Raw genomic sequence first — 15,720 nt, forward strand, 5'->3', positions numbered from 1 at the left:
CATGAGAATCCGACGGTGAGCCCTACTACAACAAGAATATGATTTCCAGGTCGATCACATACAAGAACATGACAACATTGGTGCAGACTACATGAGTCGGTTGGACTAAATGAATAAGCCAGATATTTGTTTGTTTTTACTGTATTATATGCAAGCTACTACGTTGGAAAGTTTTTTGTTGTTGTCTTTTGCGTTGAGCATTAACTTTGGTGCTGATGTATCAGTAGTGTGTAACCAGCCTCCGTGCTGCCTCTGTGTTATTATGATATGCTGTGCAAATATTTCCTACTTCCGACGTGTCGGATTTTGAAGTTTGTATTACGGAATGTAAACGTCAATCGGATTATGTTTTGCTCACTCCAACAGTGGAAGCATGTGCTCACTAGTACCTAGTGAGAAAGGGTGCCATTTAAGTATTTTCATGTTGTGTCATAGCCGGAGTAATGTGGCTCTAGTTGATGCTTCAATTTTGTGATGTTTTCAGGAGGCATGCTGTATCATGCAGTATTTCATACCTTGAAATCTGATATGATACGAAAGTCAATTTTTTTGTTCGAGTTCATGAATATTAGTTACTTGAAAATTAATAACATTCTTAAAGAAGGGGCAGTGTAACAAAAGCCGGCCTTCGGTAGCTTCAGTGTTTCTTCAAATTTTGGGAATGTTGACCTTGCTTCCCCCAAACTGTGTGACACCCACATATGCCTGGGGGCTATGTGTGGCTCTGCCACTCCCCTTCCTCGAACTTTGCTCGCAGACACAGGGTCATTATAGGTGGCCCTACAGTCACTATATAAGCTTACGCTTACAGTATCGACACGCTTTCCCCCTATTCAAGATTCCACTCCGTGCACCCATTCGCTCTGAGACATCACGTGATCTGGTGCGTGCCGTGTGCGTAGCCGTGGACGCTGCCTTCTTATTGCTTGAAGCTGCTGCCGTGATTTCGCCGTTTTGTATGCATTTTTAAGGCTTATTAGTCAGTGAAATGTCGTGTTCCATGGCTTTTTACTGTAAAAACAGCACAGCGAAAGGCCATACGCTCTTCAGGTTTCCCCTTGGAAAGCGAGATGGTCAACGTTTCGAGGCGTGGCTTCGAATCGTGAACAGGAAGGATTTCCAAGTTACAGGACATTCGAGGCTTTGTCAGGTATGTATATTTAATCTTATTAGCAGTATATTGCCACTGTTCAACGCAAGTACGCCCCTCGCGTTGTAAGCACCGAGCTACTGCTTTAAATCAATTCCCTTCTGAAGCGGGGCATAGACGGACGATAGCCGTTCTTGAAACGTAACATGCAGAAGCATATTTTCTTCTTTTTCTGTGTCGTTTTCAGCAAACTTCCCTGCGATTAGAGCGCCCCCGCGGTCAACTTTGTCATTTCCCCGCGCGTGCAAAACGTAAAATGCCAGACAGGTACTTTTCCCGTCTTAGCTGTCCCATCGCAATTGTTATGTAAGCAAGAGCCTTGCACATCATTCTTGAGTGTACATGCACAAGAACAGCTTCTGTGTAACATTCTGCTGTAAATTTCTGCTGTAACATTCTCCCCAAACGGTGTAGGTACTGGGCCTCTTCCATAATGACACCTGCCTGTTACCACTTTACCAAACATCTAGCATTGCACACCTTTTAGATAAGAATGAGATCTGCTACAACGTTTACAGTTCCCTTTTGTAGCACCATTTCGTGCCGGAGCAATTCCAGAAAGGCAGAGCTGACGACAGGCTGTTCCTTCGTTGGAATGCCATTCCCACAATACCCGGGGCAGACACGAGTGGAAGGAAGTGCATTAATAAGCGTCCAAGGAGCCCATCCCTGGCACCAGTCACAGCACCAACAGGTATGGCTATATGCTGCTGTCGTAAAACTTTCTAATATAAAATCAATGTTCAGAATGGATCAAACGATTAAAAATGTGTTCTACAAACTTTAAACAATATCTCTCAGCAGCTCTGTTACCAGCTGTCGGAACTGCACAGACTTGTATCATTGATGATGACGAGGTGGGGGAACCATTGATGCATTCTAATAGGTTTCTGGATGACATTGCATCATCACATGATGGTAAGAGGCACGCAACCTGTCACACCACAACATGCTTAGTGTGAACAATACTGTCTTACAGCATGTTCCTTAATGGTTGAGGAGCCTACTACGCTACAAGAAGTCACGGAAGTCACTGTCTCCACCAGCGGTACGATATTATCATCCCTATGGAATGAACCGCCATGTAAGACTATTGGATCTCTTTGCAGCACAAGACGAGCTTCAGAAGCCCCCAGCTGTTTGTGCAGCCACTGCTTCCACCAGCGGTAAGAGATTGTTATCATTATGGAATGAGCCGTGATGAACATTTCCTTCCCTGCTTTTCTTCCATTCAAAAGTTTGCTTTACAGCTGCTTCAATTGAAGTGGAGCACATACTGCTCATCGACCCTACATCCGCTAATGCCGACAAAAATGACACATCATTGTCACTGAACTCGTCGACAGTTTCGGTCGAAGATGGCTATGTTCCCCCAAGTCATGAACAGCTATTCTGTGGTGGGAAACCATGTGAGCATGAGCTTCAAATCATTGACTTGCGACGGACAAGGCGCTGATCACGTTCCAGGCAGATCAGAGGCTTGTACTGCTCTTCACCACCATTGCACACGGCCGCTTTTTGCGGCGTATTTTAATTCAATTTCTGGGATAATTATGACTCTGTGGTGTGAATTACTTCGCATGGTGCATCTTACTGGCCTACTTAACAGTTATATAGGATGAAAACAGGGTGTTCAAAATTACTTCTGTGCTACTTTAAGGGATCCGGAGAGTACGGTTCGGGAAGGTTGGTAGTGTGGGCAATGGAGAAGAATGTGCTCTAGATCTTCTACAGCACTGCAGTGACTGCACTGGGGAGAGTCTACTTGTCTCAAGCAGTATCGCCACTCCCTGTGCTGCAAGAGCCACATTGAGGCGCATTCGACGAACTAATGCGGCATCTTGACGAGAGGTATGTCGAGGCATGTGGAAAGCAAGCGCTGGATCAACTCTGTTCAGCATGGCTGGGGGGAGAATGTAAGTGGTCCATTGGCAGGAAGCCAGATGAGTCACGAGGCGTCGAAGTACGGAACAACGATTTCCTCTCAGCAGTGCAATACACGTCCGTCTCAGAGATGAAGGAGCTGCTTCAGCGGCACTGTCACCCTGTTCGTTCCCTTCGACACTGCAATGGGCTGGAACCCCTTGGAGAATGAGCCTGTGCCCTGCTTCGTAGACAAGGTTGTAAGCCATTAACACAACCGTCACCAATGGTGCAGATGAGCCTCAGATGACAATATTCAGATGCTTGCAGCGCAGATGTGGAGTCAGCGAACACGACCCATTCCCGCTGGGTAACAGCAACAACAGTAGAGTATCGCCGTTGGCATTGAAACTCGCCATTCATCATCATCTAATAAAGTTGTTAACAAGAGACATCATGTTTCGCCCTCACAAAGGGGGCGGGGTTGCAAAAGTTTGGTACGAAGGTCTTCCCATGGCCCAGCGAACTTGGAGGGAGTGGAAGGAGGAACTCAAGAGAGCTTTTCCATCCAGCGTCGGGTTTCAACATGTGAGTCGTGAGATGGAGGCACGGAAAAAGAAACATAATGAGAGCATCAAAGCGTATTTTTATGATAAGTTGGCAATGGCACGTCACTGAAAATGAGACGATTCATCCTCTATCGACTACAACATCACCGGACTTGATGACGAGGACAAAACCAGATCCCTCAGTGTCCGCGAATTCGACACGCCGCAGGATTTGTTGAAATGCATGAGAAGACTCGACGAACGAGTGGACGCTGCTAAAAAGCCACACTGTAAAACCACAACAGCAACCACATCCACGGAAGAAAAGAAACTGCAGAGAAAACTACGTTGTGAAATTTGCAACAAAGCGGGTCACGAGATGAAAGACTGTAAAAAGAGTCTGACAGCTCGTTCTAAGCCGACAGTGCTGACAACTTCCACCAACGTAACAGGTGACACTCACCCAAAGCAATTTGAACAATTGTATAATGCAACTGTGCTCACCCAAAAATGCACAGAGACGAAGAACGATCCAACAACAGTGAATTTCATGACTGCACTGCTGAATGTCACAGAAGTGAAGTCATTTGTCAGCATGGGAAGTCAATGTGTGACACTGCTCAAGAGTGACGCGGACAAGCTGGAAGTCCACTACAATACATTGACAATCCTTAACGGTTACGGTGCAGGAAAGACAGCTGCACTAGGACACACGCGAGCCAAGCTCAAGGTTGATGAAGCCACAGCCGAAGCAGACTTTAACATTGTTCCTGACAGCGCCCAACTTGTCCTCGCCTCAACTTGTGGAAAATCTCGCAATATCTTCCCAACTCGCCTCAACTTGTGGAAAATTTGAAGAGGATGACGGAAGGCTTCAACGTATCTACATCTCGGCCCTTTCTCCCAGACGCGTCAGTCTTTGGGCGAAATAAAGCATGGTGATTCCACCAGACTATGTCGGATTTGTTCAACTCAATGCTAAAGAAGATCTCCATGATGATGTCCACAACAACAACCAGTGGCGAGGCTAGAGAGTCGAACCGAACCTGAACCCGAACCGAAAACCGTTATTTTTGGCCGAACCGGAACCGGAACCGAACTGAACCGAACCTAAACAGTCGACGCCATCTTGGAACTGAACCGTTAAACAAAATACCAGTACCCGGTTCAAATAACGGTTCACACGGAACTAAGAGCGAAACTTTGCATGTTGTTCCTGAACATAAAAACTACTTTTTTCGTCTTTTTTTTTCTTTTATTAGCTTCTTAGCCTTCCTGTTCGAAAAAGTCGTGCCCTGCAGGAATGCTTTGGATTTTCTGGAGTCGCAAAATTAAAACAACAAAGAGAAGGCTACAAAGATAGTGACTTAATACTGTTACGACTCCTAATGTTTAAGATATACACATGAGTATACAAGGATTAGGGATCAATTGGTAGCGTTCATGAAGTGAAATATAGCCTCAGCTATACAGGGCGCCCACCCTAACTGCATAATTGATGGCTGATACATAGCGCGCGTGAGCTTTCATAAGCACCCTTACAAAGTAAAGGGCCAGCCACCCTCATGCTGGCCAGAACGAAAAGAAAATACCAAGCACACCAAGTACTGACTGGTAATCAATAATTTCAATGACTTAACTGACTTAGACTAATCTAGCAGGCTCGGTTGACTGTTATATTCCTGTCGAGATTATTCGAACAACCTGGTGGGTTAATTAACCACCGCGACATGAGCTACGTGCTGCGACAGTCAACCCAAACCTGTAATTCATGGTTATGCTTCTGTCGTAACCATGATGTTGTCTTTCATATCGCGCAAAATCTTCCAAAATCTTGAACGACTGTTAACACCTTTCTGTCCACTTCAAGCACTGTACCACACAAATGGAAATTTGCTTTCAGCTACCGGTTATGCTTCATTCCCTCCTGTGACCCCTGAACCGGTTCGTGAACCGAACCGTTTGAAAAGAAAAAGAACCGGTTCGAACCACTATAATTGCCTTCTGCAGTTGAACCGGAACTGAATCCTTATCATCGAACCTAAACCCGAACCGAACCGATAAACGTTTCGGTTCGACTCTCTGGCCAAAGCAACTCAGGTCACGAACATTGTATCCTGGGTGGTGGGCTTTGCAACAAGTACACCCTATCGGTGGCAAATGTGTCCAACTATGATTTACATATCGATGAAGGCAAGCGGTTTGTGGGTGGAGAGATGTGCTTGGAGGAAGCTAGTGTTGACGAATCAACCTCCATCCCTGGCAACCAGCTTGTAAAGAGGGAAGCAATCACAGCGAAACATTTGGATGTAGGCACATCCCTGTCTGATAAGAACCTCAGCAAACTGTTGTTACTCCTAAACGAATATCGAGACTTTCGCCTCGACCGCGGCTGAACTTGGGTACACGAATGTGTGCAACACAACAAACGATACTTCACGAGCTTGGGTTTAGCTTCTGGCTATTATGAAGTGCAGATATCAGAAGAAAGCAGGACCAAAACGGCCTTCGTGACACCAGACGGGCCCTACGAGTTTACACAAATGCCATTTGGAGTGTTTCAACAGATGACAGACACCATACTAGGGCCTTTACGGCACGGCACGGTGATGGCATACATGGATGACCTCCTCATACCGACAACAAATTTGGAAGAGGGACTCCAAAGTTTGCAAAAAGTGCTTGACATCCTACGGGATGCAAGACTGACACTATGTCTACAAAAGTGCTGATTTTTTCAGGAACGGATCACTTACCTGGGATACGAAATATTCGCCTCAGGGATTTCTCCAGACACCGGCAAGCCCAAGAGTGCCGCTGAGTTTCCCAAACCGACCAACGCACACGAACTACAGCACTACCTTGGTCTGTGCGGCTACTTCAGGCTTAATCATGTCGTTGGCTCACTCAAGTTGATAGCATTGCAAAGTAATTTCTTCAGCCAGAGTACGTGATGGCTGCAGCAACCCATTCAAGCTCAGCTGGATTGGGAGCAATAAAAAGGAAATGAGAAACGGCAGGGTGTGCGACAAGGATACGAGAGACTTGTGCGACCGCAGTCCCACATGGATCATGTGTCCGATGAGGAGTCATGAGATGATGCCTTATTCAAAGTGAAGACGTGTCATCCCTTCTGATGAGCTGGAGCGTTGTAAATTCACAGAAAATCGCAGCATGGAATTCCCACGATCAGGTAGGTGCTTGTACAACATAACACTGCCATTCTGTCACCTGCTTCAGCTGAACAGGTATTCAGTATGGCAAAGGATGTCCTCTCAGGCAAACGAGCAAAGCTAACAAATGAAAATTTCGAACACCAACTACTGCTGCACTGCAATAATACCTGTAGTGTGTGCACATGAACAACATTTCTGTGCAAAATTCCTTGCACTCATTTGCGAACTATCCTCTAGTGACTCTCAACAAAAATTTGGTGATTATTATAAAGTTTTCTAATGAAGTAATGCAAAATTAATGGCATTACTTATCAGAAATAGTGGCATTAGTAACACATTACCTACTACGCAAAATTACTAATGTGATGCGTTCCCTCATGAAAAAGTAGTAAGCTACGGTAGTGAATTACAAAATAAAAGTAAGCTCCCGACCACTGCTTAAGTTAACTTTCTATTTGTTTCTCGTTTTGAAGGTAAGGAAGATGTATCACGGCTCTGGTTGTTTAGTAAATAAAGACAAAGTTACAGGCTGGTTCGTGATACCCATGCTGACGTGTTCTCAAACGACTCCAGTAATTAGGGTTAGCTCGGGATGACATAACGATACACTCGTCAAATCCCTGCCAACGACGCGAAACAAAATGGGTCTAACCAGTTTGTCGAACCACGTCAACTCAATATCAAGTATGGCAAAGCTTGGATTTCATCGCCGAAACATGGGGCACACTCCAACTTCTGTTAAGCAACTAGCTCTACAGTCTTTTGTCTGAAGCTAGAGTATGGCAGTAGTGTTTGGGACCCTCACCCTACTACAATCACCTCAAGGCATGACAAAATTGTGCCATGTACGTATATTGCCGCATATAAGTCGACCTTTTTTTCTAGAAATGTGGTCACTAAAATCAGGGGTCGTCTTATACGCGGAGTCGACCAATACGCGGAGCAGTCTGACAATCTTGAGGCCCGATACCCCACGTGGTCATCACGTGCGTCATATTCGCTGCGCCGGCCCCCAACCGCAGACGTTCTCGGTGTTTCGTCGTCGCGATGGCTCCAAGAAGGCAGTACACAAGCGCATTCAAACGGCAGGCAATCCTCTACGCTGAAGAAACGAACAACGTTGCGGCGGAGCGGAAGTTCGGTGTGTCTGAGAAGTGCATACGGGGATGGCGTGCGCAGCGCGAGAAGGTTTTTGCTTGGCGCTCCTTCCGTGGTCCGAAGCAAGGCAACCACGTGGAAGTCGAAAAAGAAGTTGCCGACTGGATTGACCAGCAGCATGACCGGAGACTGGCAGTCAACTACGAAGACATAGCCACGAAAGCTAAAGCCATAGCGAACAGTCTGGGAATTCCGCGTGACGTGTTTAAAGCTTCGAAAAAGTGGGTAGCGAACTTCATGAAGCGGAACGGACTTTCGCTGCAACGGAGAACAACAATCAGTCAAAAGCTGCCTGAAGCATACGAAGAAAAACTGCTGGCGTTTCAACGTTACGTGATCAGTCTCCGTAAGCAGAAGGAATTCCTGCTCGGCCAGATTGGCAACGCGGACCAAACCCCTGTTTGGTTCGATATGCCATCGCGGCAGACCGTTGCGAAAATGGGCGATCGACAAGTGAGTGTCATCGGCACAGGGAACGAAAAGACGCGATTGACAGGGGTGCTGGCATGTACTGCCGATGGCCACAAGTTGCCGCCCTTCATCGTTTTTCGGAGGAAGACGCTTCCAAAGGACGAGAAATTTCCTCGGAACGTCATTGTGCGAGCCAACGAGAAGGGCTTTTTCAACGAAGACACCGTTCTGGAGTGGTTCCGTTTGGTTTGGTGGAGGCGTCCGGGGGCGCTGTTTCGGCCGAAAAACATGCTGGTGTTGGACTCCTTCCGCGGACACATCAGCGAGAAGATGAAGAAGGCAATGTCTGATGCCGGCTGTGACTTGGTCGTCATTCCGGGTGGACTCACGCCGATCGTCCAACCCTTGGACGTCACCTTAAACAAGCCGTTTAAGGACCGCTTGGCAGAGTCCTATAAGGAATGGATGAGTCCCGAAGACCTTCCAATGACTCCATCCGGTTGCGTGAGGCAGGCGTCCCTCGGCACTATTGCCCAGTGGGTGAGCGACGCATGGCAGCTGCTGCCCCAAGAGATGGTGCGGAAGGCATTCTTGAAGTGCGGCATCTCCAACGCTCTCGACGGCACCGAAGACGACGAATTGTGGGAGAACAGTGCCGAGGAAGAAGACATTATCGTGGAAGAAGTGTCCAGTGATGACGACGAATAAGTGCTCGTTTGCAATAAAGACGTTATTTTCGATGAAGGCGCGGTGGCGTTATTTTCGATACACGTTGTCGGATTTAGGGGGTCGACTTATACGCGGAGTCGACCTATACGCGGCAATATACGGTACACGTTTCATATCTAACACAGTTACCCTCCCAGTATTGTATCTATTAACGGCCTCCTTTGATATTGCTTTATGCAGGAAACACATTCCACTTCATGTATATCATAAGTTTCTTCATACCCAATCTTTGACATCCCGATTTCATAGTACCAGCCTCTCACATAGCTCACGGGTTCACCTACTAGTTGAGAGCTTCATGTACCATTATGCCCAGTTTTATCACTCATTTTTTGCATGATCTAATGTGTGGAACTGTCTTCCTCAGCCCGCTGTTGTACCGTCACATAAATCACCACTGTCAGGTTCAGGAGCTACAATGGAAAACACTAACAGCATGGGGCAATGTCAAATACGAAAGCTGCAATCATTTGTCAGGAATGGTGGGTTGCACAGACAGCTCACAGTGGCGGGTAATGGCTGGCAGCTACAATAATACAGCTGCAGATTTAAGCTTTCAGTCTTCAGGTTTTTAATTCCAATTACACCAGCAAATACTACACAAGCATAAACATCACTGTGTCTTTCTGTTGCTTGTATCATGGAGCACACAGTACACCAAATGGGATTTTAGAACCACGCTGGAGTACAGTGAACCTTATGATGTTGCTGGAAAATTTTGCTGGAACGAGGCACACACTCGCGCATTGTCAGCTCAAACATGACACTGTGCTGTGTACTGCACAACACTATACACAGTGTGCTTAGGGTTCTTCGTGCTATTTACAGATAAGAATTCAGAGAGAAATCGGGCACTGCAATCTGTTTGATATGTCATCGAGGAATTTTTGGGTGAAACGAAATGCATATGAAACAAGCCACTGCTGTGACACTGGGACAAGAAACAAGAATCCTTATATTTCTGCCCGGAACTGGGGCAGAGAATGACTGCTGTATTTAAACACTTGCCCGACCTCTACAAAAGCTAGTCTTTGACTCCTGCATTATAAAAGGGGACAAACAGGTTGTCACAAATAGCTCTCTTTGCTGATATTATGATTCACTTTTAGAACGGTTTACCTAGAACAACATGTTGAAGCATCGCAAGGATTTCGGGTATATGTTCGGTTTTACCTGAATTCTTGAAAACTTGTTTGTGGCGAACTATCGTGAAAAACCGGCAGTAACACAAAAACGAGGACCCCTAAGTGTACTGAATGTAAGATGCTGGTCCAGTTGCCATCCATTTAAAAATATGCTGAACTACAGGGACAGAAAAGCACAGAGCAGGACAATGTTCATTATGTCCTGGTACCTTAGTGCACTCAAACAGGTATTATACTGGACTTTACACTCATTGGGGAAAGTACTGCTAGGCTCCAGTGCTCAGCACTCCAAGAGAACCCACCTTTTCTTTGCAGCAGCACGTAGCTGCGACCTCTGCATTGTGCGCAGCACTGGCGTTTTGGGGGCCGTTAGCTTTCGTGTTGCCTGCTTTCCATCTATGGTACAATTTGTAGAAAAGACAATGGAATGAGAATGCCATAACTGAGCCAAGAAAAAGTAGAAAAGCTTACGTGTCTGGAACTGTTTCCTGTTCTTGCATCGCTCTGGCGATCTTGTGTGGTAGTTATAGATGAACTCTGCAAGAGTTGGTGACTGCTGCCTGGCCAGTGGCTTGAATGTAAGTGTTCCATTTATGTACTTCTTCACGATGCTTTGCTTAAAAAGGAAACATGCATGTGTGCTCATAAATTTGCTGAAAATTTCACCAGGTCAACCAGATACTGTGATGGCTGAGCAACGATGGTGTCAGAGAAAGCCTATGCCACGGAATGTTGCACAAGGAATGTTGCGTCCTCAGAACATAAGTAAATCTCTGGATCTTTAGAATGGTCGGATGTTTGCTGTGGGATGCTAAAGTAACTTTCGAACAACAGTACACTCATAATGTGACAAAAATGGGATCATGGAAGTCACCTATTCCTACTTCAACATGCTAGCACACACTTCGACCAGGAAGGGCATAAGTAGAGTATACGACTGGAACATAGAACCGTTGGAGTGCTCTAGGCTGTCCATATAAGGCAGGGTTCTCAAACTGGGTTCTGCAACACTCATGGCATACCTTTCAAAGGCATCATCAGTAACCCTTTTCAGTAGCCATAACATCATTCAAATACTAAAAACTATTGTTGTACAAGTTGCATTGTAACATAATGCATCGTTGTACAAGGTAGATTGTAACATGATGTATTGTTATACATGGGTGTTATATACGGTGTCACGTGTCACCTTCGCTCGTGTACCTATGGCCCCAACAGCCTGCAAGGAAGGCAGCTTGCTAAGCTTGCCCTACTGTAAGGACTTGTACCTACCATCATATGTCATGCCCTCTAGTTGACAAAAAAAAGAAAAGCAAGCAAGCTTCGGGGACTCTTCTAGATGTAAGCGTTGTACAGAGATGTAAGCGTTGTACCGACTAATCAATTTGTAATTCTCAACTTACATTCCAATACCTTTATACTTGCTTCTTATCAAATGATCGATGGTTTCAAAACGACGTGCGACGTCACCAACATCATAATACACTGTTCCAAATGTTCAGACTGGGCATTCCTATATAACATTGCTTTGACTGCATAGTGTACTACTATAAAATAAAATAAGATAGACTTTGACCTGCTTTTCCCTCTCAGCTCATAAGCAGACTGGCTATCAGTGTAGTCAGTCTGACATCTAGAGGGCTAGTCTAGCAAACGTTACGCATTTTGATCGCATCATAAAAATGGAAGATAGGATTTAGCCAACACCAAATTTTACAAACTGGTAGCCATTTGCCTCAGGTACTTTTTTTTTTGTGCGTTATGGTCCTGTAGAGAGTATGGCCCTGTATGGACATGTAGAATTAAAAATCAAGTAAAATCTCACTCCATGCATTTCGTATGGCCCGCCGCACTAAAAAGACTCATTTTCTCCTGTGTGCGCTTCGTTTTCATTTCACCACACACAGGTGGTACCAACATACAGAAGAAGAGGACTAGTGCATAACATCAGCAGGGGCATGTTGCATCATTGTAGGCAGCGCTGCATGTGTGAGACGATGCAAATGTGAAGCAGACACAAGAAAAAATGGCGGTTTTGTGTGAGACAGCCCACTGAAAATGAATAGGGCAAGAATTTGCTTGATTTTCCTTTTTTTTTTTTGTACATGACCATAATGCCTGCAAAAAATTACAATAAAAGTTCAGACAAATGGATATCAATCTGCAAAGTTTGGGGTGTGCCAAACCCAGTCTTCTATTTTTACAATGTGATTGAAACATATAACGTTTGTTAGATTAACCCTGTAGTTTCTCACTATGAAAGTTAAAAAACACAGCAAAAAAATAATGGCATCCAACCAGTCTGGTAAGTCATTCAAGCAACATTTAAGATCCCCTGCTACATGGCATCAACACTGAATTTCTGTTTGTCGACTAACTAAATATTTAGGGGTTACCTTGAATTCTAAACTTTCTTGGTCTCCTCACATAGAGAATGTATGCTCTAAAGCTACGAAAATGGTAGGCTACTTGAGGAGGTCTTTGAAATTTTCAACCGTCGAGACTAAGCGGCTTGTGTACAAAACTCTGTTACGTCCAGTTCTGGAATATGCCTGCGAAGCCTGGAACCCTCACCGCAACTCTGATATTGAAAAGCTCGAGCAGGTCCAGAGTAAGGCAGTCAGATTTATCTTGGCGAGGTACGCCCCTTTGTTTTCGCCAAGTAGAGCGCATCACGACTTTGGTCTCAGTCCACCTAAGGCCAGGCGCCGCGCCCTCTCTCTCAGTACTTTTCACGTGATCATTAACGATAAACTGAAGATTTCTTTTGATAAATACCTTTCTTATGCTGAAGCGTCTTCTCTCAGAAGTGCTCATCATCTAAATCTCACTCAGTTTTCAGATCGCGTAAACTGCTTCAAGTATAGTTTTTTTTCCATGTTGTGTCACCGTCTGGAACGCTGTGGACGGGCACTGTTCGCAAACTGCCTATAGATCCTTTTTTTTGTGCACTCCTGCAATACCCTCTAGTGAGGTTGTGGTATATGCAAATAACTAACTAAATAAACTACATGTGTGGTAAGTTAGCATCCTTCTGCAGTATACAAAAATGAAAATATTCCAGCAGATATAAGCAATGCTTGCCTGTGCTGAGCATGGCTTGAAATGGTTTCGTAGCAATATTTAAGTAGAATAAAATAATGCGTTATTTGACACACTACTAACTGAGGTTATGTTTGTGCACTTCGCTAATGCATTCAAATTCACATACAGGGTCCACAACCTTGTTACTTTGCCTAGTATGCCACGTGCGGTTTACCCTCTAGAAAAAAAAAATCACGCTTACAGCTTTGTAGGGTGGAATACTATTTGACACTTTCATGTGCTTTGGAATTTGTTTTCCAACAGCACGATCGCCATTGCGCAGTCCAAGTGGCTTCCTGGCACATTCCGTTGCTGATGAGCTGCATGCTAGAAGACAACATGGCATGAATTGGTAATACATCCTCCAAACAAACACTTCAGTGTTTTCTTCTGTTTGTTCCTTTACAGATTTTTTTTTTTAAAGCTGTTTGAACAACACTAAGGCCATCTTTGCAGGAAGGCAGTGCAGCAAAGCTGACATCTTGTGAAAAAGCGCATGTAGCTACTGAACGACTAACTGTTTTATCTTCATTAACTAACTAGATGTTTAGTGAAACAAGCTAGGCAGCAGAATTGAAGACCATAATTATTTGAATCCACTCTCCCTTCTTAAAAATCCTATAAATACTCAAATTTTGATACACAAATAAACCAAAACATGAACTACGCAATTCGAGCACAGGAACGGCATAACTTTAGACTTATGTGGGCCGAAAAGTGGTCTATGTGGCCATCAAATCAGAGCCTACCCATGTCAGCTCCACATGGAAAAAGTATGTGACCCTCCAATTAAACTCCCACCTCTCCTCTTGCACTCAGGGGCACTAATCTTGTCAGAAGTAATCAACTTTGATTAGTACTTTACGTTACGCTCGATGTCGCATTCAAGGCGCCTCCTCGCGCTCCTCCCACGCTGCCAGGGGTTACTACGTAAACTTTCATGTTCTGTGCTTCTTGCACTGCAACTAGTATTGAATCATTACTTGTCAGGAAAGTGCTAATGCCATAGTGACCAAAGCCATGCTGCCCCTGCACTAATTTTGTATTTCTGCCATTCATCCCCTGAGCTTTGTTAATGTGTGTGTGTGGGGGGAATGTTTATTAATGTTGTTAATGTGCTAAACTATCAAGATATATAGTTTTTGTGTCAGGAAGTATCTCCTCAAACCAGCAAGAGCAATATAAATTTATCTTTCAATTGGCTACCAGAACCAGTTTGTGGCTCGACCAATATGAATGGTTGTGGTGTGTGGTTTTCTGTTCTCTCTCAAGATCCAAGGCACGAGCTCATTAACATTGGGAACGTGTCATGATCGTCTGCCATCTCACTCCAAAAATAGGGCAACAGACCGTTGTCTGGCTTCCCCGAAGTGTTTGGCAAAAAGTCCATGTCTGTGCCTGGGGGAGGGGGGGACTCTGTTTATAGACGTCACTGTACAAGTGATCCAGAGTCTTGGACTTACGGCTGTCAGGATCAATAACTCAAATCGACTGGGGCCGGCAGTTGGATTGTTTAAGAGAAAAGCATGTTGTGCCTGTGTGTATCCACTATATCTTCCCAAAGTGTGTAATGGGAAACCTATCTTTGCACACTATGTCTTCGTCCCGGCGGAACATAATAAGAAGCCTGTAGACATTAGGGCACCACACATGGAACAAGTGCTAAAAACAAAGAGGGAGAAAGAAAAGAGAAACTCTGGGAGCATAGGGGGATGAAGAGGGTAGCAGGCAAGGTGTGGCCGCGAAGTAAGGATGGCTGAGGCCGTGGAGTCGACTCCAGACTTTGTTTATGAGAACTCTGCAATATGATAGACTGAGTGAGAACATTGCACTGTCTTGTGAGTGTGAAAGCACCGTTGTCGTTTCTCATGACTACCACTTTAAAACGGCGCGACTCCGACAAACACCTACTAACAATACTTAATAATGCATTAATAACAACAAAACGTACACAGTTTACTAACACAAGGGCTGGGGAAAAAGAGTGCATGCTCATATCCTGATGTAGGATGTGGCTTGAGAAACCTGGGCACATGATTGTTAGTGCACCTTACTGGGTGCTGTCTCGTGCGGCACTCGCGTAACCATGTGGGACATAAAATTTTTTTTCTCGCACTTATCGAAAAGTACCTTCTTAATTTTTTTCTATGTGTTAGTATAGATGTTGATCTGTCATTTCCACTGATTTCAGTTGTCCTCGGCCGACCGCTTCATTTTCGAAAATGGCGTTGAAAACGACCGACTTTGCCAAAAGTACGACATTTCGGATTAAATGTGGCAAAAAGTATTCTGTGCTCGGTCTTCTAAACATGTGATATTGAAGTATGGAAGGTCCAGAATACGCTGAACTTTTTTGGCCCTTCCAGCTTGTGCAAGAAGTGCCCTTAGCAAGGCACAAACTTGTAAGAAACAGCACCAAAAAGCAGCTCTGTCTCGCATGCCGAAAATGGACGACG

The 15,720-nt window shown here is 44.9% G+C and overlaps 1 protein-coding gene across 1 annotated transcript in view; it reads right to left on the bottom strand.

The window, feature by feature from the left end:
• The window catches only part of LOC135367364 (uncharacterized), a 40,386-nt gene that overhangs the window by 11,651 nt on the left and 13,015 nt on the right, over positions 1-15,720 (bottom strand). Inside the window, exons 4-6 of the mRNA XM_064600589.1 lie at positions 13,467-13,591; positions 10,652-10,796; positions 10,483-10,576 (exon numbers count right to left, since the gene is read on the bottom strand). Coding sequence (XP_064456659.1) covers positions 10,483-10,576; positions 10,652-10,796; positions 13,467-13,591 — 364 coding nt within the window. The remainder of the gene's footprint in view (positions 1-10,482; positions 10,577-10,651; positions 10,797-13,466; positions 13,592-15,720) is intronic.

This window comes from Ornithodoros turicata, chromosome 1, assembly GCF_037126465.1.
Source record: "Ornithodoros turicata isolate Travis chromosome 1, ASM3712646v1, whole genome shotgun sequence".
In the NCBI taxonomy this organism is placed as follows: Eukaryota; Metazoa; Arthropoda; class Arachnida; order Ixodida; family Argasidae; genus Ornithodoros; species Ornithodoros turicata.